The 21,040-nt window shown below is 37.5% G+C and overlaps 1 protein-coding gene across 1 annotated transcript in view; it reads right to left on the bottom strand.

The window, feature by feature from the left end:
• LOC142350775 (uncharacterized) overlaps positions 1–17,225 on the bottom strand; it is a 56,029-nt gene extending 38,804 nt beyond the window's left edge. The window contains exons 1-3 of the mRNA XM_075402730.1: positions 17,006–17,225; positions 16,422–16,600; positions 3,719–3,900 (exon numbers count right to left, since the gene is read on the bottom strand). Coding sequence (XP_075258845.1) covers positions 3,719–3,900; positions 16,422–16,600; positions 17,006–17,130 — 486 coding nt within the window. The 5' untranslated portion in view covers positions 17,131–17,225. The remainder of the gene's footprint in view (positions 1–3,718; positions 3,901–16,421; positions 16,601–17,005) is intronic.
• Between the last annotated feature and the right edge of the window lie 3,815 nt (positions 17,226–21,040).

Below are 21,040 nucleotides of genomic sequence, written 5' to 3'. Positions count from 1 at the left end.
AAAAGAATAACAATTGAATGCGAAACGCAAGAATCCAGTTGAAGTTTAGTAAAACCCTTCTTCAAGGCCGTAAAAACCATTAGGTTCTCTGAGAACAAACTATATCTACTTTCTATCGCAGTATTACGTAAATGAGAGCTCTCAATAATGGAGCCGTGCATTAAAATTTTCGTCAGTAATTAACAAAAAAGGAACAAAAGCAAAATTTTTTTGAAAAAGGGCGCAACAAAATATAAATTAAATAATTTTCAAACCCCCTGCTATGTAGGTGAAAAATACGTAAGTCGACAAAAGACCATTTTTGAGTGCATTTTTATAGTGCAAATCCATTCCAGACTATCAGTACTCCAAGAATTTTTGAAAATTTCAGCAGTCAGCATAGCACCAAGAGAGTCTACATAAGACTGTTGAAATTTGAATAAATCTTTATTTCGAAAGAAATCAGGATTTTTGCCGACTTCAATCCTTGTAAGGGATCCGAACTCCCCCTCAAGTATGTGGCAGATTTTTTTACAACTGCAAACAAAACTGTTTTTTCGATAGGTTCTAGCAAAACTATTTTTGTTTTTCAGAATAACGAAGGATATCAAAAGGTTTTATTTTTCCTTTGAGTTCGCGTAAGGAACTTTCATATGCCTAAGCAGGGCATATTTTACATTTCGCTCAAAAAACTACTAATTGAATAAAACGATCCACATTATAGGGTAAATGAGACCTGTGACTTCCATAATATGTCTACCAGAAAACACAGTCATAAAATCAAATGAATAGAAATTATATTTACGACTAAAATTCGCTGTCCGTTGTTTGAAAACAGTGAATAACCAACTCAAATTGGCATCAGACAAAACTTATGGTCGAGAAGAGTAAGCTGTACTTCATTAGAACAAAATTTGGGACATTTCCTTAATGGGATTTGGTAACAAGTACACAAAAATTGAGCAAAAGGACAAACCTTAAAAAATACGTTGCTTTTTTTGAAAAGAAATTATGTCAGGCTGATTAGAAACTTTATACACCAATTGAATTCTTTGAGAGATTACTCTAAACCTCCATAGAGGGCAATTGAAATCTTTCATTGACCAGCATATGTCAAAAAGCACTACCAAAAAGAACGGCAAATAAAGGCAAAAAGAAAAAAAATGCATGAAAAAATTTGCACGAAAACGATGTTCCACCCAAGTACACACTAAGCTGAAAAAATTGATTGCCTTTTTTCCAATTGACCAGAGGACCTCCCGTTCTTGTGATACAGTAGAAGTGAAACAAAAACCTACAAAATTGCGCGAATAAGGAAAAATCAAGAAACTTTTCTGAAAACTGGTTGTACCAAGGACAAAGACCATTTGAAGAAAACAAAAGGGTTATGACAAGCGAAGTGTATATACATAGATAATATATGTGACTTGTCTATAGAGATGCTAAGCCACAAGTTATCAGAAATAAGATTGGAAAATCTCAGAAACCAATTGACTTTTCTTAAAAAAAAATAATTTTAAAAATCATAGCCAACATACGATTTCGACTAAACGAGTAGGAACCTTTTTTAGGCAACTTCTCTTGAAAACCAATTGTGCCTGTTAGTAGTGGGACTAAGTCATAAAACCTTTAAATATTATAAATTACAAGCTATTCTAAAAAACCTCAAAAAAGAAACCAGTGTTGAAGCCATTAACCTTATAAAATAAAAACCGCGAAGGAATTGAATCTTCTTTTGCGTGTCTTTTGAACATCATAAAAATTTTTCGTAAAGCGACTGTTTCAAAATGACAGCAAAAAATAGAAAAATTGAAAAGTAGATAAATTTCACAAAATTCTTCTGAAACAAAAAGTCTAAGCCCAGAATATAGCATTCAAAGCGTTTATCTACAAAAACATTTTGTTTGGTTTAACAAAACGCCGAATAGATATCTCAATTTTGAGGCTATTGTAAGAAAATGATAAAAAAAACGCAAACCAGAACAAAAGCGATAAGTTTAAGAATACTTTCACTCTTTTTTGAAATTTAATTTGAAAATCAAAAAACTATTAGCTATATACCAATTTCATTTATCAAATTCTTTTATGTAACTCTAGTACGCCACTGAAACCTTTAGTTACCCAGTATTTGACATGCAACAACAAAATTAGCAATGAAAGACATGACAAAAAACTACCAAATTCTCCAAGAGAACTGTGTCGACGCCCTTAAAATTATATGTTTTGAAAACAATAATTAGGTCGGGTTAATATTTTTGTAGCACTTTTCTCAGTTAGATCGTTAAGTAATGTGACAATTTACCAATGAAACTAAAAGAACAGCAAAAATGGGCAATTATGAACAAAAATTACAAAGTTTTGTATGAAAACTCGTAATGCCAATAACCAATAAACCGTTCTTGTAAAGCAATCCGACATAAATTTCGTTTGTATTCTATAATAAGGAGAGTTTGACCTGTATTCAATTTGAACAACTTAAAAGTTGAGAGAAATAGTATGACAAATTAACAAGTTCAAAAAAAATTCCTTAAAACATATACATTCAATGATATAAGAGAAAAAAGGGTAACAACCGAATGCACGGCACAGGTTCACTTGCACCTCCTTATGAAGTCATTTGGGTCTTTGAATGATTGAACTTAGTAATAAGACTGCAAAAAGAATAACAATTGAATGCGAAACGCAAGAATCCAGTGAAAGTTTAATAAAACCTTTCCTTTCTTCAAAGCCGTAAAAGCCATAAGGTTCTCTGAGAAAAACTATATCTTCGTTCGGTCGCAGTATTACGTAAATGAGAGCTTTCAATATTGGAGCCGTGCATAGAAATTTTTGTCAGTAATTACATAAAAGAAAAAAAAATCAAAATTTTTTGAAAAAGGCAGCAACAAAAAATAAATTAAATAATTTCTGATTGTGAGAATTCATTATAATATCAAACCTGTCCCTGATTTTGCTGCGTCGCCAACAAACCGCTCAAGTGCTCCAAGTGTATGCGAATTATACCAAATATTGAGTGCAATACTTTAAATGCTTTTAAGTAAAACAATGATTCATTTTGTATAATTATCGACTTAAATTTAAAAAAGTTCGCCAAAATTTTAACTCCAAGACTTTTATAGGGCGCTGAGATTTCAACTAGCTCACTTTTGGAGTTTCAAGAGATTTTGTCAGCGGTTTCTAGGTCTGCATTTTCGGAGAAATTAAATAAAGTGGACCGAAAGAGTATATTTTGTGCATTTTTTGAAGAAAAAATCTGAATTTTGAAAATTTTATGAAAATTTACTCATCAAAAGAGCAAAATACTAATGAAAAAGAGCAAAATTTACTCAAAATGTGAATAAAACACTGTCGAATATTCACAAAGATTTAAACCTCGCCAACTCCCTCTAAAAAACAAAATTGGAAAAAATCTTTTTAACTCCATATTCTAGGATTTACGTGCTTTCTAATGAAACCACTCACAACTCTCTACAGTGATATATCGATTCGGCCAAAATTGTCTGAACAAAAAAAACCGTTTGATTATATAGTTCCTACCGAGTAATTGTCCAAATGACAAGTTTCTGAAAACTGAAAGAATTCGAAGAGATGACTCTTCTAAGGAGAACGTGAATAAGTTTTCAAATTATAGCTGATTAAGAATGGAATGCTGTTAAATTTTTGAACGCTTAATTTGATTTCTAAATATGAATTGGTTTTTGAATGAGGAATAACAGAATAATCAAGATCTGAATATCACCTGCGTAAAACGGATAGGATCACTGGTCATTTTGCATGTGTTGAAACTTTCAGATTCGCCTCCAAATTTGTAATACTGTGAATCATTGAACCAGCGTTTAATGGCCTTTTCCCCGGTTTTGAGGAGATGGTTGGCTTCGACAACAATCAATGCTAGGTTTTCTCCCCTCGTCGAAGAATGCGCTGAAAGCGGAAAAGTCGTTTAAGAAAGAGAAGCATTTCGTTCACCCTTTTATAAACCCTGTTTTTAAATGAATTTATAAAGCATGATCGATAGTTTCCTCGGATATCACACTTGAAAACTTTTAAATTTTACTTAACTATACTTCAATCAAAGTAACGTATATTAGTTGAGCCCCGGGCCGAGGAAATTTGTCAATTTTATTTTTGTCAATAAAATCAGCGGCACCTATAGGTCTTTTTCATGGGGTCAAGGAGTTGTCCAAATCAAACCAAACTCGGCATGGAGTGTCCCATGAGTACCTAGAGTCTAAAGAGAAAAGATTTTTTGGTATAGCTTGCCTAGGAAAAAAGTTGGGTTTTCATACGGAAATTTGCGAATTTCGCGAATAACGAATTTTAAAAATAGGTCTTTTTCATGGGGTCAAGGAGTTGTCCAAATCAAACCAAACTCGGCATAGAGTGTCCCATGAGTACCTAGAGTCTAAAGCGAAAAGATTTTTTGCTATAGCTTGTCTAGGAAAAAAGTTAGTTCTTCATACGGAAATTTGCGAATTTCGCGAATAACGAATTTTAAAAATAGGTCTTTTTGATTAGGTCTTAGAGTTGTTGAAAGTGGACCAAATTGATATCCCAGACTACCAGTACTATTTAGGTTGTAATGCAAAAAGAATGGTCCGCCTAACTGTCATAGAAAAAAAGTTCGTCTCTTAGTTGAGGTTTTTCGCTTATTTGAAAATTTTATTTTAAAACGTCTATTTGAGAATAGTTGGAACATTAAGTGCAATCGCACATTAACGAGCCTCCTTGTTTAATTCTGGTTTTAATCTATGACATTATTATACCTTTATTATTATTTTACTTTGTCTGTTTAGTGTTTCTGTTTTGGAGAGAGCTTTTCGAGCCTAGTTTTTTTGCTAGTGCTCTGCTCAATTCTCCTATAGTTGTTTGTTTGTAACTCCGCCGTAGCCGGTCCCCAGCCCGGTTGAGAGAAGGAGGAGGGGAACACACCCAAAACATACTGGAAAATCTCAAAAAGTTGTTCGTTAGTTCAACTGTAGATTTTTTCCGACAGTATTTTACCTATTTCAGCTCTCGAAACGTCGCTACGTTGATTTATGATTCGAAACGGTAGGATTATGACTCGACAGACCGGGTCATTGTTCCGAAATACCAAATTTATGAATCGAAAGACCGGGTCATTGTTCCGAAATACCAGATTTATGATTCGAAATACGAGATGCATGACTCGAATTATGTGGATTTATGATTCGAAATACGAGATGCATGACTCGAATTATGTAGATTTATGATTCGAAGTACGTGCCGCATGAATCGAATTACGTTGATTTATGATTCGAAACGGTAGGATTATGACTCGACAGACCGGGTCATTGTTCCGAAATACCAGATTTATGAATAGAAAGACCGGGTCATTGTTCTGAAATACCAGATATATGATTCGACTTACCGGGTCATTAACTTCTTCCGGGTCCGTGTATTTAACGACCCGGAATGACACCCCCCCAGACGACGTTTTGTCGAGTCATATTTCTACCACCTCGCCCCGGGTAGCACTGACAAGTCCGCAAACCCACCGCAAATTTAGCTAAGAAAATTGGGATCTATTCCGTTCCCCCAGTGTTTTTATGACCCCAATTAAAAATTATATGTTGTTATATAGCACGTTACTATGTGAGAAAAAAGCACATGCGCCAGGCGCTCATAAAAGATTTATACTCACTAAGCTGGGGGGGGGGCAAAACAGAATAGATCCGAAAATTGCAGCGAACTTTCCGACTTGTCAACGCTAGTTACCGCTTATCTTACATAATCTTACAATATTTGCGTTGAATTTAGCGTAGATCTTACATAGTTTGCGTTTAATTTAGAGTTGATCTTAAAAAAATCGAAGGCGTACACCTGTGCGTATGCGACTCAAACCTCTGACCTCCTTAATATTTTTTAACTCTCCTACTACCACTGTGCCACCGAACCCTAGTTTTTTTAGAAAAAACCGCACTCTTTATAAATCTGATAGTAGTTCTTACAGAATTTTGCGGTTTCTAAGCCGATTTTTTAATTAAGTTTGCGTTCCTAAGCGTAGTTCTTACCTTTAATTGGATCTTTTCCGTTTGTGCCTCCAGCTTAAGGGGTGCCAATTATTTTCAAACCCCAGATGTACGTAACATATTGTTGTATAATATGTAACTATGTAATGACACGTGCTTTGCAAGTGGGGGCACAAACGGAAAAGATCCAGAAATTTTTTTGAACTTCAAGTTAGGCGCATCGAAAACTCATTTTAAATTCAAGTTATAATTTAACTAAACTCAACAATTGTCTATAGAACCTCAAAACTTTGCTTAATGCAACTAATATGTACTGAATTGATCATATCGGGAACTCCAAAATCATTAACCTAACCCTAAACCACCCCGCGTACCCAACTACCACCGGTTACCTATTGCTAACCACCCAACCCGTCCCGCACAAGCACACAAGCGCATACCTAGTCATCCAAAGTTATGTAAAAAAAACTCTAAAATAAACGCAAAATTACGCAAGGTGTACTCTTAGAAACGCCAAATTATTAAGATCAATGCTTAATTGAACACAAAATTTTGTAACATCATCGCTATCTTCAATGCAAAACAAAGTCAATTCTACACTAAATTCTGCGAAAAAAATATGTAAGCTCTACGCTAATTTCAACGCAAATTTATGTGAGATCAACGCTAAACTATTTAAGATCTAGAAAAGCAAAATTATGTTAGATTAGCGATTAATGCGTTCAATTTATGTAGAATCTCCGCTTGAGCTTAAATTTTACATAAATTCAGCGCATTCACCGTGAAGCTTGCGTATTTTTGCGTTTTTTGGCGTTGACACCTCTGCACAGGGCTTGCCCAAATGAGGTCTGGGCAACAAGACATTGATGATGTAGCAGATCAACACTGAACCATCAGAAAAAATTGCTGTGTATTAGAAAAAGTTGTAACGACGTAAATTAATTAACTGAGCATAGGTAAAAAACAACATGACTACTTTTCAAATTGGTAATCGCATCAAACGTTTCGTCAAATATTTCCAATTTCTTTGGTATATCGCTTCCCGAAAAACAAAGCGAAAATTTAAAACTTGATCTCAGCGAACTATAAATGTTTAGATTTTTAACAACGTGATCGTGATCGATGAGCTGAAAATGGTCGTACCAATTTGGACTAAATTACGCTCGAGTCGAGGTCACTGACATATGACCAGTCGAGCTAGACAGCTTCCAGACAACCAAGACAACCAAATTTCTATGTCCAGCCCAACCAGTCTGTCGTACTCTATTCAAATAGAGTAGCTATTCGCGATGCGGCTGCGCTTAATTTTAATTAAGCGGCGATTCGGGGAGCGAAATCCTGACTTGAATACTTTACGCTTTCTCGCGGAGCGGGAATTACAAAGAGAGTTGTTCAACTGAACTTGAATTGCAAAACTTAGAGAATGATCTGAAGTGCTTGTAAGCAAATCATGAATGCGTGATCAGACATGTCTGATCACGAAGCGGGGAAACTAATAAAGGAGGTATTGAACAGATCATAAGATAATAAAAGAACAAATATGAACTAAATGATCAAAGGCAAATGAATTGAACTAATTTAAAGGCACCGTATAAAACTTACTGCATCAAATAATTAACAAAGGTTGATATCCTTGGGTATCACATACCCCTTGCATCGAGAAAGAAAATGGCTATAATAACAATTTTCGAATGTATGAATTAATAACATTATTTACAAATTAAAACATGTTCCCCGGTTAAATAAATAGCAACAATATTAGTACTGGTTATCATAGCTAAAAAAAATATCCAATTAAATTGGAACGATTGTAGTTAGATCAGTTTGTATGAGAGTTCAGTTTTAAAAATTAACTCACCCAAATCATGACCTTCAGTCTCAAACACTGTCATTGAATGTACTAGTGTTGGGGTGACGATATCCAAGAGTGGTGGATCTCGCTGGGCGGGTGGAGAAACTTCTCCTATTCTTGGAGAGATATCGATCTCGGTCGGCTGTGGGTCTGCGATGTGTTGTACCGCTTCAACAATGGATTTGGGTGGGGGCTGGTAGTTCTCAACATCACCCGCTCGATGTGGTCGTTTTGGTGGTGGTGCGATTGTTGAATCGGGAGATGGACTTTCAAAACCGTAATAAGAAGGGCTGCGGCGATTTCTATCCGACGATATTTGCTTTTTTTCCTGACAGTTGTAAATGCGGACGAAGTTGTAGGTTTTTTGCTATGCGAAACAGTACTTGTTTCTTACTGCTGGTTTCGAATAGCAAGAAAGTTGGGGATCTTAGGTATTCGTCGTAGCATCGCGCGTGAAATATTTGACTTTGAGGAGGAGACCCCGCTGCCCGGATCACGCTTTCGGTGCTTCATTTTTTTTATCTCCCTTCTGTTTCCTCGTGAACTCTTTAACACGGCTTTGGATCAACTCCTCCACCATTTTTTCCCCGGATCTTGATCCCCTGCGGTCCGCGTATGCTTTCAACGTAGTTTGCCGCTCCAATTGTGTCCCGAATTTTGCGATATCGCTATTTCTCACTGTCACAACGGGTTTTCCGGGTTCTTTAATTGTGGAAGTAGTCGGGCTAATTTTGAGTATATATGAGCCAGGAGCAAGTACCTCGTACAGCCTTCTAGGTGCTACTTAGAGCATCGTTTTCCATGAATTTTTCTGGCTAAATTCAATTCAAGCGATCGCTCTTTTAGAGGAATTGGTCGATTGGCCTTCGTCCTCAGAAAGAGAGGTTCGCCATCCGTACTTGTCCTTTCTCTGGTTTTCGCTTCTTGGGTCGCTCGTGACATTCCTACCTCCACTGCGGTAGCCATTCACCCATTTGTCATCTGGGAGTATTTCTTCTGGCATCACTCTGGCTTCATTTAAATAGTAGTTTGCAATATTGGACAATTTAGGCGTGGTCGAGATCACGCTTAGCGGGGTATTAGGTTTTCTTCCAAAAAGTGCTTCGAAGGGCGAGGTCTTTGTTGTTTTCTGTTTACATATTTGTAATTTGTGTATTATTATCTTTAATGCATGCTTTACATGAAAGGCATTAGTAGACAATTTTTCCTCTCCTATACATGCAAGTCTATTTTTAATCGTTTGACTGAGTCTTTCTACCAATCCAATAGCGCGATGATCTTTTACTGGAGCTTCAATTATATCAATATATTTTGTTACGGAAGGTCTTTACTTGATTGCCAACCAAACATTTTGCCGGATCCAGTCGAATAGATATCGTGGAATTCCGTGATTTTCAAATACATGTCTAAAAATTTTAGAACATTTGGTCCGTTTGCATTGTCATAAATACATGCAGTAGGGTATTTATAAAAACGATCAATAGCGGCTAAGAAGTGAATTTCGTTACCATTCTCATCAAAAATCGGACCTCCAAAATCGATTTGGCTTTCTTGATTTGGATCGACACACGCTCTATGAGGATGAAATTTCTTAGCAAGAATAAGAGATTAAAGGTTCTTACCAATCACAGAGCAGGGCTTGCATTCTGTAGCTTTTACAATAAACTCGTGGTGCATGTATGGCCACCAGCAATGCTTGGCCATGCATATCTTACCCCATGTGCCCTGATGGCTTGATTGTATGTCCATACATAATTGTATGATTGTTCGTCTATACATACACACCCAGAACCTACATGAAGGTCTCTCCAATTTGAATGGATATACGGGTTCAGAGCATTGAGACGGCTTTCGCTATTTGTGAGAATGCAGTCATGCACCTCTTTTAACACTGCGTCCTTGCTTGTTAACGACGCAATTAGGGATTTATTGAAGATCTTAGACACAATGTAGTCGAATGTTGGTACATGTGGGCTGGGGTAAGAGGGCTACTAGCATTAGAAGAATGAGTCGGAGATGTTGGAGTTGTTATTTGTAGGGGGCTCGCGGCGTGGGTATTGTTTTGCAAATTTGGTCGTTGACTTGCGATGCGGGTATTATCCAACAAGTTTGATTGCTGACTTCGGGCGCGAGTATTGCCTGGCGATTTAGAACGCTGACTTGCGGGGCGAGTTGTATTTTGACTTGAGGATTGCTGATTTGCTGTGCGAGATGCGTCGTCAAAACGAACGCGAGTGATGCGCTTTTTAGAAGGCGTATTGTTATTGGTTTTGCTTATATAGTTTATATCCAAAGAAGAGTTAGATGACAATAAAGGCTTTGAATTAGAAAAGCACGACTAAATTGTAAGATGATTTGAGGCAAAAAGCACAGAGTTTATTTGTGGGTGGTGACATTTAAAAACATTTAAGGAATGTCTCCTAATTGGCGGGATTTTAGAATGATCAATTTGAGTCTCGCGCGGCGCGAGAGTTAATTCTTTCCACTTTTGGAATAATTGTTTGCAATTTTTTGTATATCGCTTAGCGAGAAAAGTGTTAAGAGGTATTTGCGACGCGGGATCTGTATATTTTAAATTGTTTAAATTACAATTGGTATTTGAGGCTAACTTTCGCGGAGCGGGCAATTATAGTAATCATGTTTTTATACTCGTGCTGCATGTGTGTTAATTAAGTTTATCGCCTTATTGTTGGCCGCAATTTTAGGTGGGATTTGCAATGCGGGGTTATGTGCTTTTAATAATTGGTTTAAATGAGGTGCAGGCTTGTATTAATTAATTCCAATGAAATATTAGATGCAGAAATTAACCTTAAATTTGCTACAATAAATTCCTCGTCGTACGTGGTGACTTTGTTTAACTGTTTGAGACGGGTGTCGAGAAATGTACTCAATCAAAACCATTTTTGCCCCAGGAAGATGTTCAACATTAAATTGAAATGGGAGTACACGATCGATCCAGCGAGGTAATCTACTGTTGTATGATTTATTCCATCTATTTTCTTTCATGATAGATAGAAGAGCTCGATGGTCCGTAATAACTGTAAAATTGTTTCCGTACAGATAATTCTCAAAATATTCAATTGGCCAAACTACTCCCAGTAGTTCAAGTTCGTTTACCCTATAGCGTTCTTCGCAAGAATTTAAAAAACGAGACGCAAATGCATTTGGCTTCCACCCATCAACTGTTAGCCGTTGGAGAGCTGCTCCGAGACCGGAACCTGACGCATCACACTTTACGCATGTTTCAAGCTGCGGGTTAGGGTGACTATTTGTGGCTGCGTTTGCGATGCGATTTTTTATTTCGTTAAAACAGTTCTCATGTTCCTCTGTCCAAATGAATTTTGATGTCTTTTTCAGTAAAGGGCGGAGGGGATGACTAATTTGAGCAAGGTTTGGAATAAATTTTCCAATGTAATGAACCGACCCCAAAAAAGAACGAAGTTTCTTTAGAGTTTTCGGAGTTTCAAGTGCTAAAATCGCAGCTGTTTTACTTTCAAATGGCGAGATACCCGATTGAGAAATATGGTATCCTAGCCAATCAATTTCTAACATTCCAAAATGACATTTAGGCAGACTTATCCTAAGGTTTTCACCATCTAATCGTTTAAGACAATTCATGACATAACTTTTATGTTCTTCCAGAGAGCCCTTGCTGACGATCAAAATGTCGTCTAAAAATCAATATGTATTTTTTAGACCGATTAAAGTATAGTCCATTGCTTTTTGGAATTCTGCTGGCATGTCTGTTAGCCAGTAAAATCCTGTTTGAAAACTGTAAGTGCCGGTCATATCACCACTAATAATGTTAAAGTTAGAATGATTGCTGTGTTGATATCCAAATTTAATTGACTGTATGCATACTTCAAATCTAATGTAGAAAAAAATGTTGTGTTTTGCGACGCGGGGGCACTAATCTGTTGAGAAATGGATTCGATAAGCGCATCAACATTCGGCATCTGATATTTTTTCTTGTGAATGGCTTTGTTTAGTACTTTTGAATCAAGTGCAAGCTTTATCGGTTGATCTTTCTTTACGGTGACCACTATTGGTGATATAAAACATTTGTCATGACAACTTGCGAGTCTTACGATATGTTTTTCGTCTAACAATTTCTTAAGTTCGTTATTGACTTTTTCTTGTAAGTTAATTGGAAACCGTCTACCCTCTGGATGTCTAGGTTGAAAATCTTTGTGAAACTTAGATTTTGCCACATGGTTTTTTGATCTTCCGATGCGCGATATCAGTTCAGGAATATTTTTTGCGATTTGTTCATTGAATTCTGGAGAAGAAATGTTGTTGATACGATTACCTTTTTGAGATGTAGGTTGAGTCACTGCTAGTCCAATTTGATCAAACAAGTCACAGCCAATTAGGGATTTTAGTCCATCAGCTACAACGGTGAATGTTGCGGAATCACAGGTCCAAACTTTGCTCGATATTGGACATTGATTTTTTCCTTCCACCCGGATTGGTTCATTCGAGAAAATCCGAAGTTGCGGGGACGTCTCTTCGTTGATCCAGAAAGCGCAAGGACTACCTTGTACTACTTGCGACGCGAGCGAACGATTGAGAATGCTACATGCGCTTCCGGAGTCCACGAGTAGTGTAGTGTTAATATTTTCGATTTTATTGGGCATGTTGAGGGTTTCTTCCTTCTCTACTACATTCTCGATCAACGCAAACAAATTGTCTTCTCCGCTACTATAGTCCGATTCGTACAGCTAGCTGGTTGTAAGAATTTCACCGAATCCTCGGGATGCGGTTCTTCTTCCACGACGCTTACCATCTTTATCTTAGAGTATAGTGGTTTCACGTTCTTTGGTTTTCTGCAGACTTTCGCAAAATGGTTTAAGAGTCCACAATTGTTGCAAGTTTAACCTTTTGCGTTAAATTTATCACGATGATTCGGAAGCCAGATTCCTCCACAGTTTGAACACAAGAGTGTGTGGAGCGGTTGTTTTGTCTTGGAGCATTGTTCGAATTTTGCCAATTCGGAGTTCGAGAGCTATCTGCTCCAATCAGTTTCCCTACCGGTTGTCACTGATTTTTGTGAAACAGACGTTCCGAGGTAATAATGGTCTCTGCAGATCTCAATTAACATTCGAGTTTGAACTCTCGGCATCCAAATCTGTTCCATTGCTGTTGCGTACACAATGATTCTGATCACGATACAACTGCTGTACAAATTTCCTATGCCGATCATGACATCTGCCGTTTTAACTGATTGTCCATCATGCTGTGAAACTAGTGGTAGGGTTATGTTTTTGGTGTGCTGAACATGAAGTGCATCGCAACCTTCTCTGTTCACTGAGTGTTGTCACTGCCAATTCGAGCAGTGCGTAGGTTTCAATGCAAAGATCTCTGAAAGAAAGTGTTACTGGTATCGCACGCAACTGTATCTGCGGTCTGTTCAAGAAGGTTCCTGTTGTCTGCTACAGGTGTAGTTTTGTTACGGAGTAGTTGCCTGCGGTTGGGCTCCAGTGCGTTGATTGCTGTTCCGCTATCTGTTATTGTTGTTCTGCTTGTTCATCGGCTGAGAAAGAAAACCATCAGTTGCGCCTGTGTGATTCTGCTGCTGTTAGATCCACCTTGTCCGTTCTGGTTTCCATCCTGTTGGTTGTTGCTTGAGCTTGTCTGCTGCCTCTGTTTTCATTATTAAAATAACGTCCAACGTCTGACTAGATTTGGTTTGTTTGTTTTGTGAAGATATTCATTTGTGAGATTTGATTCCAGTTCCCACTTAATTTCGCATATTGTTGGTTCTGCCTTGCATTTGTTCTATGGAGTGTTGAGTGATGGAAGACATTACACGTATCAAAGAGACACCTTGTTTTTGACTGGCAGAGACCTTTTTCGTGAGCTCCTAGAAATTTAGGGCAGAAATTCAACCTCCCCACGCAACCTTGTTGGCCATACAATGACTTTTCCAAGTATTCAGGACATCGGCCACGGTTGTGGTTTTGTGAGCAGAGTTGGCATGACACATCCGTTGGCTCCCTATTAGAAGATGTGTTCACTATGGTTCTCTGTTCAGTTGTGGTGAAATGTCCTCGCACGTTTCTGTGTAGGAGTCAATCCAATCGGAAAGTGGGTAAAGTCAGGTTGCAGAAAGTTTTGGGTTCTTTTGTGTTGATTCCATCTCGTTATCAAGGTAGCTTTTTTTGTCTCTGGCCATTCTCCAGACGACTGAAGACATCAGATCAGCTTTGAAATTGTGAAGCAAGAATGCTTGTATCAGCCTCCTCAAGAAAGAGGAGAAGATCACAAAAATGTTTGGTGCGTCTAATCTTGGTTTAGGCGACTTATCCAACTGTTTCAGGTATGCAGCAAGAGTATGTTGTGGTTTTCCAAAATACCTGGTCAATTCAGCGATGTTTCCTAGGTAGTAGTCCCTATTGTAGGAGTATCCGCTTGTGCCATCTCTTGTTTTATGTGTTACAGAGTTTTGTAGGTAGGTCATGTATTGGGCATATGACAGGCCACTGTAATAGTGAATGGTTGCTTTGAAAAAGCTGAACAACTGGTGTCATTTCAAAGGATCACCTGTGGAATCATCAACTGATATCTTATATAAACTCAGTGTGTTCTGGAACATCAAAGGTTGTTGTTGCCTCCAGTCTGATGGAGAACTCGGGATACTCGGTAAGCAATTTTATATGTTGGTGTTATAGCCGTTATTATAGTGTTTATCAAGTCTGGTACAATTGTTCAGTGAATTTCACTGTTTTGTGGTGTTTATTTATGGCTCATCGTCGGAGCAGCCTGGTTATTGTTGTGAAAAGAACCTGGAAGTTGGAATTGCCCTTCTCTGCTATTGTGTAAGAAACCACTGCTCTGGTTTCTTAGTCTGTCTCGTCCTCGAACATGGTTCTCTTCTCTCGATCAAATTGAATTCTGCCAGCCTTTGTCTGTTTTTAGCGTCCCTGAGATCAATTCTCTGTTCTTACTTCTCTCTTTAATGCTCAGAATGGGTCGAGAACTCTCAGGTTCTCCTGAGTCGGACGAGACAGCAGTGTTAGTTTCCTGATTGTTTAGGCTTGCAAACTGATGTTTTGGAGTTCTATTGCATAAAGGGTACTGTTTTCTCAGAAGATTAGGAGGGAGTCGCTGCTGATGTGTTAAGAGCAGATTCAGTGTCACTTGCATCCGCTGTATTTGTTTTTGTTCTGTGCTTACATTTCAGCAAGATTTTATTTCACTTGGCAGATTCAGTAGCAAGTGTTGTCAACTCTTCTCCTGTTAGCGTGGCTTCATGAGTTCACTAAAACTTATGTCTATATGCTCTTTCTCTGACCTCTAAATTCCAAAGTTTCACGTAGTGGGCTTAGACCTTCGTTACTATTGCTTTGTTGTTCGAAGACGTCTTTCACTGCGTTCTACCTTAAGTTGTTGCTTCAGGCTGTTGTTTAATGTTGGTGATGTTTTGAACTTGTTTGGCATGTTGACTATGTTGCAAGACAAAGTTTTATTTTACAAGTCTTATTTTACAAAGTTTATACTGCACTGTTACTGCACTACGTTTCAATGTAACAGCCCTATAACCTATTGTTTAAATGAGGCTGTTGCCTATTGTGCTTACATAAAGTTTTTGTTTAACCATTTACTGCTATGTTTGTGCTTGTCGCTATCACTAATCAGTGATATTTGATACAGATGTGATGCTTCACTATTTGTTTTTCGAGCGCGACAGGAATAACCCTACTCTGTGGTGGCTACCTTTTGATTGATTTGTGTGTCTCCTGACACTGGTGGTGGGATAACTTCACGTTCCTATAAACTTTTATCTATCAAGAGCGAACCAGGTCTTGCAAGTGATCTGAAATCAGTGTGTGTGTCTGTGTGTGTGTGTATGTGTGTGTGTGTGTGTGTGTGTGTGTGTGTGTGTGTGTGTGTGTGTGTGTGTGTTAGTGTTGCTTTAATATTCACCTAGTGGAGGAACTACTCCTTTTCAAAATTAATGCTGAAAGAAAGATAAATATGTTGATCCAACATTACCTGGACGCTTATAAAAATCCAGCCTTCGAACTCAGACGTTCAAATCTGCAAGAAAAGCTAGCCCATCTGTGGTGACTAGGCATACCACGCAAGCATCCTTCCCAGGAGAACTCTCATCTCAGTCTCACTTGTAGGGACAGAAAAAAATCGGTTAAATTATTTGTGATTGTTACTTTTTGATTTAAAAGTTGTGAAGTCATCAGAACCAGAGCTTAAATTGTGGTGTTTATTCTTTATGCTCGTCGGCCTAAATATTGCATACCAAGACCACTTTTCAATAATATTAGTGGAGAGAGCCGCAACCATGGTAGCAAATTAAGCTCTATATATACATGACAGTTCGCTCCATTGGCAAACAAGTTATGGTCCAAAACGAGAACTCCTTTACTATAAATAATATTGGAAGTGAATGTCAACCACTTGTGACTTCTTCAATTAAATCAACAATTTTGAAAAGTTTCAATGGAAAAAGGTAGGGGGAATGGAAATCAGGAAATGAAAGCGTTTTTGTGAAATGAAAAGTATGTGGGGGAGGAAAATGTGTGTGTTTGTGGGGGGGGGGGGGAGAGAAAGTATAAAGAAGCTTGGAAACTTGGTTCCTTTACAGTGAAACAAAGCGCAATTGTTGTTCTTCTTCAAAATAGCAGCCCAAGCAGCAGCAACCTTAGCCATATTGCTGTTCCATGAAAACAGATCCAGATTAGCGGCTTCTCTGTACCAGTTGTGGAAGCAAAGCATCACAATGGAGAACGGATCATCTTCACCAAGTTCCTGCCCAGCTTTGCTAAAACAGATGTTGCAAAATTGTCCAAGTTGAGGCCTTCGTTCATAAAAATTGCTAATCAAAAACACCGTAAAAAGAACATCAAAACGCAAGCTTAGTGTAGTGGGTTGCACTCAAGAATCCTCGTCATTTGAGCTAAGTAGTATCTGGTCACAAAATCATTTGAACAAGCTGAAGTCTGATCAAAGATCACTGAGTGATTTTAAGTGTGCTCTTGAACAATTTGAGTATTTCAAAATGATTAATCAAAATTATCGTATCATTTGCTTTTGGATCTCGTAGTTGGCAGATCTGAAAGGGTTATTAGTACTTGATAATGAACGAGTACCTCAATCTGAGAGATGAATTATTATTAACTTTCTGTTGTGCCACAAATCTTTGACCATATTCAGAATTGATTTTCACCTTGTGTAGCTTTCTTCGTTGTCAAACACTTTTTGACATGTCTCACTGCTGTACTTCAGTTCCCCTTTAACTCCGAAGACAACAAATATTCCCAGAAAAACAAAATGCGGAATGGAAATCAACATGTTAAATTTAACCAGCAACTTTTGTTTTAGAGAAATCTCAACTATTTGGTATTATGTTACAGAGAATAATCAATTTCAAGTGTTCAGCAAGAATGTGAAGCACGACTTAAACCCGGTCAGAAAGATGACTTAAACCCGGTCATGTCTTATAACCGGTCAAAGCATGCTCCACTTCTATAAGGTTTCGCTTTCCGTGCATTTATAGGAAATATTGAAGAAAATGAAGTAAAAATTTACACAAAATTCAACACATTCACCATGCCATGCATCGAATAGCGTGAAAAAGTTAAGTCAATTGGCATCTGCGTTGACCATCTGATGTTCTGTATTTTCTAGCCCAAAAATTGGGTTTTCTAACACAAAATACAATTTTGATTATTTCCGTGCAACCACTGGATGTTTTGAGAAAAAGTAGGTTTTATAAAAACTTTTTACCTTGATCGAGCAATAAAAAAACGTGAAAGAGTATGAACGCTCCAGTAGATAAGAAATCAAAATTTAGGGCTCATCTATTTTACCATTTTTATGCTCAAAATAGAAGGCCCCCAAACTATTTGAAACCCGGGTCGAGGTGTCACCGCTAAAAATCGCTAAAAGATGTAAGATTTGCGGTGAATTTGAGTAAAAGTGTAAGATTTGCGTTCAATGCGATGAATGCGGTGAAAAAAACTTTTAAGCGGTGAAAAATTTTTTTCAGCGCTTAAGCGGTGAAAGAAAATTTTTCACCGCTACAAGCAGGATGCGGTGAAAAAAAACTTTCACCGCTACCAGCAGAATGCAGTGAAAAAAAATTTTCACCGCTAAAATCGCAGGAAATATCATTGAAGTACGTGACAGACGGCGCAGTGGATTACGAAGTTGGTGACACGCATGAGGTAGAGGATCGAACCCTTGTACGGCAGTTTCTTTTTTGTAAGATTTCCGGTGAATGCGGTAAAAAAAATTTCTTCACCGCAATTCAACGCAATTCTTACAAACATTCACCGCTTTCAGCGCCTTCAACGCTAAAAGATGCCGGCGCTTTGCGGTGAAAAAAGTTTTTTTTTCACCGCTATTCACCGCTAATCTTACATTATTTTTTGACAAAACCTTGACCCGAGAAGCAACTGGTCAATCTGATTAGTTCCAGTGGGTTTTTTGGAGTTTTTAGAGCAAATTTACGCAATTACTTCTGAAAAATTTGTCAATTGCGGATTTTTGATTAGTTTGCAGGCTTAAAAATGCTCTCATTCGAATATCGTAATGACGGGCATTTTTGAGTATTTGGTTGAATTTGAAAAGCTGTATATTTTAAAAGAACAAAATTCACAAGTTATACAAGTGTAGAAAGATTAGTATATCCAATTTTGTAAGCAACAGCTAGCTAAACACACTACCAATCAATTAAAAATAATTAGTTTTCCAGAAAATCGGATTTTCCCAAATTGATTGAAAAAATTATAAATTGAAGAAACAAAAACTAATGAAAGGCAAAAACAAGAATAGTGACTACAGCGAAACCAAATTTCTGAGTAGTGGAATAAAAAAGCCAACTTTCCCCCAATTCTGCTATAGTACCTGTTAAATGTTTGTTCAGGTTAGCAGATTTTTTTTAAAGAATTTCGAAACCCTACGGCTCCGAGCCAAACTTTTTACTGAATTGAAATGCATTTACTTGAACACAACCATTATTTTTATTTCAACTCCATTTTATTTTGAACTTGCTGATTTCAAGGTGAACGTCTCGCAATCAAGAAATTTTTTTGCTTGAACACAACCATTAAAGCAGCCAACGTATTCGTATACAATGTATAAACAAATCTAGCGGTAGAAATACTAGATGTACACCTTCAACCAATCAGAGACTGAGAAGACACTATTCTCTTATATAAAGCGCATGCTTCACTACCTCTAGTCAGTCTGTTAGTTCATATACACCATGTGTAAACAGTTGACTCCGGTGCTATGCTTTATTACGACCGTATTAAAAAAAAATTTATCTTTTGGTTTCTTACACAGTGGGTATATCTTTTGTGTATTACAGAGGTACACCTCAAGGCTGTCCTTTGTTCTGCCTTTACTGGTGCGACCAGTGAGTTAACAAACTCTAACCGTAAAAAGCACTAACACAAAAGCCAATCTTTTCTCTTAAAGAGAAACTTGGAGCTAGCTTTTATACCTTTCTATCCATATATACACTTAAGGTTAGAAAAAAGGGAAAAAAATCCCAATGAAAATAGATAAAGACAACAAACTAATGAAACAACACTTAAAACTAAATAAAATGAGCCGTCACGCTAGCCAAAAGTCATCACAACCGGACGCACATTCCGATGAATTACAATTAGTTGTTCTTACACAACAAAACAAACGTTTTACACAAACCTTTTACGCTATATTGACGCTTTTGAAGTATCGCAATATCGAAACACACTATCACACTATCCTACGCATGTCCATTACAACTTTAATCATACTCTTGATTAATTTGTTGCTTATTTTATTACCCACTAGCTGTAAAACAACCGATCGTAATGGACAAACGTAACATCTCAACTCCCAGAGCAGGAGTACGAGAACTAACTCTAACGCACTATGACTGCTCTCCACAACATATCACAAATATACAGTATTATAAGCTCAATTAAATTGGCTAAAGTAAGGTCAAACCAGCGTATCTTCAAATCCTACCTGCCCAAGACTCCATCTTCTCACAATTTTGAACACTTCAAGTACGCGCATACATGCAAAAATCAGCGACAAAGAAAGCTTTTGCCGCAAAATCTTACCTAAAAGAAGCTTCAGGTTTGATCATGATAATTGGTTTGTTAACCATATAGAAAGACTATTCTTTTTCACATAAATTGAAGCTCGCCTTGAACTTGCACGCATTGATCTCATAAACAAACACCACTATCACCCACAGTTGACACAATTTGATTAAATTAACGATCGATTTTGCAAGCAAAGATAGAAGCCAAACAAGGCCGCTTCCAACTGGATCCCTACCACCCTTTTGCTTTTCAACACAAAAATCTCGTATGTCATCCACGGGACCACGACTAGATCCAAGCGCCACGGATAATCCCTGGACTAATTGTCCAGGACAAGACCCAAAACACGAATATCATGTCATTAACACTCCAGGATAGTCACTCTAATTAATTAACATCACTCTTAGTTTTGATAAAAAATTCTGAAAGCGTTTTCTATGGCAAAACACGTTTTAAATGTAATATTGAAACGCGTTACTGTTCACCAAATCACGCTGTTTAAGCAACAGTAATTTGGGAACCAACGAGTTTTCTGTTCAATTTTCGACGTTGGTAGATCAAACGCCCAAATGATAAAGCTGTTGGATTTTCGACCTTGGTACGTCAAACGCCCGAATGACAAAGTTTCAAAAATGCTACTTCTTTGAGGCTTTCACAAACAGTGAACTAACTCTTGACACCAACACAATGCACACCAGTACACAAACTTTTTCAAGACCATCTTTATGATGAGTCCCCGCCCTCTCGTTTTGAAGTACTCACTAAACCTATTTACAATTGTAATGAGGATCGTCTTTATTACGACACACAGTATCAAGATATTTTTATACAATGAAAGGAAGTTTTTAACTTCGTCAGTCAAAGACAAAGCTTCGGAGGAATTTAGGGGTTTTGCAAATGACAATCCTTAAAAACGCAACTTCTGTCACACATTACACTAAAGCAAATATTAGAAATTGTTATGTATTTCACCAAGAATCACAGGTCTATAGAAAATTGAAAAGTAGTAACCTTTTCGAAAGCAAAGTTGGTTTAGTACTGTACACCCCAACGTACACATCGAAGCTAAACTTTATTATATGAGCAGTCGCGTATTACTTGAGATGGACCACAAGAGTCTTTCAATATACAAAAAACTCTTCGATCTTGATCTCGAT

This window comes from Convolutriloba macropyga, chromosome 12 (assembly GCF_964194025.1).
Source record: "Convolutriloba macropyga chromosome 12, txConMacr16.3, whole genome shotgun sequence".
Taxonomy (NCBI): domain Eukaryota; kingdom Metazoa; phylum Xenacoelomorpha; order Acoela; family Convolutidae; genus Convolutriloba; species Convolutriloba macropyga.
This window is presented reverse-complemented; position numbering and strand designations above follow the sequence as displayed.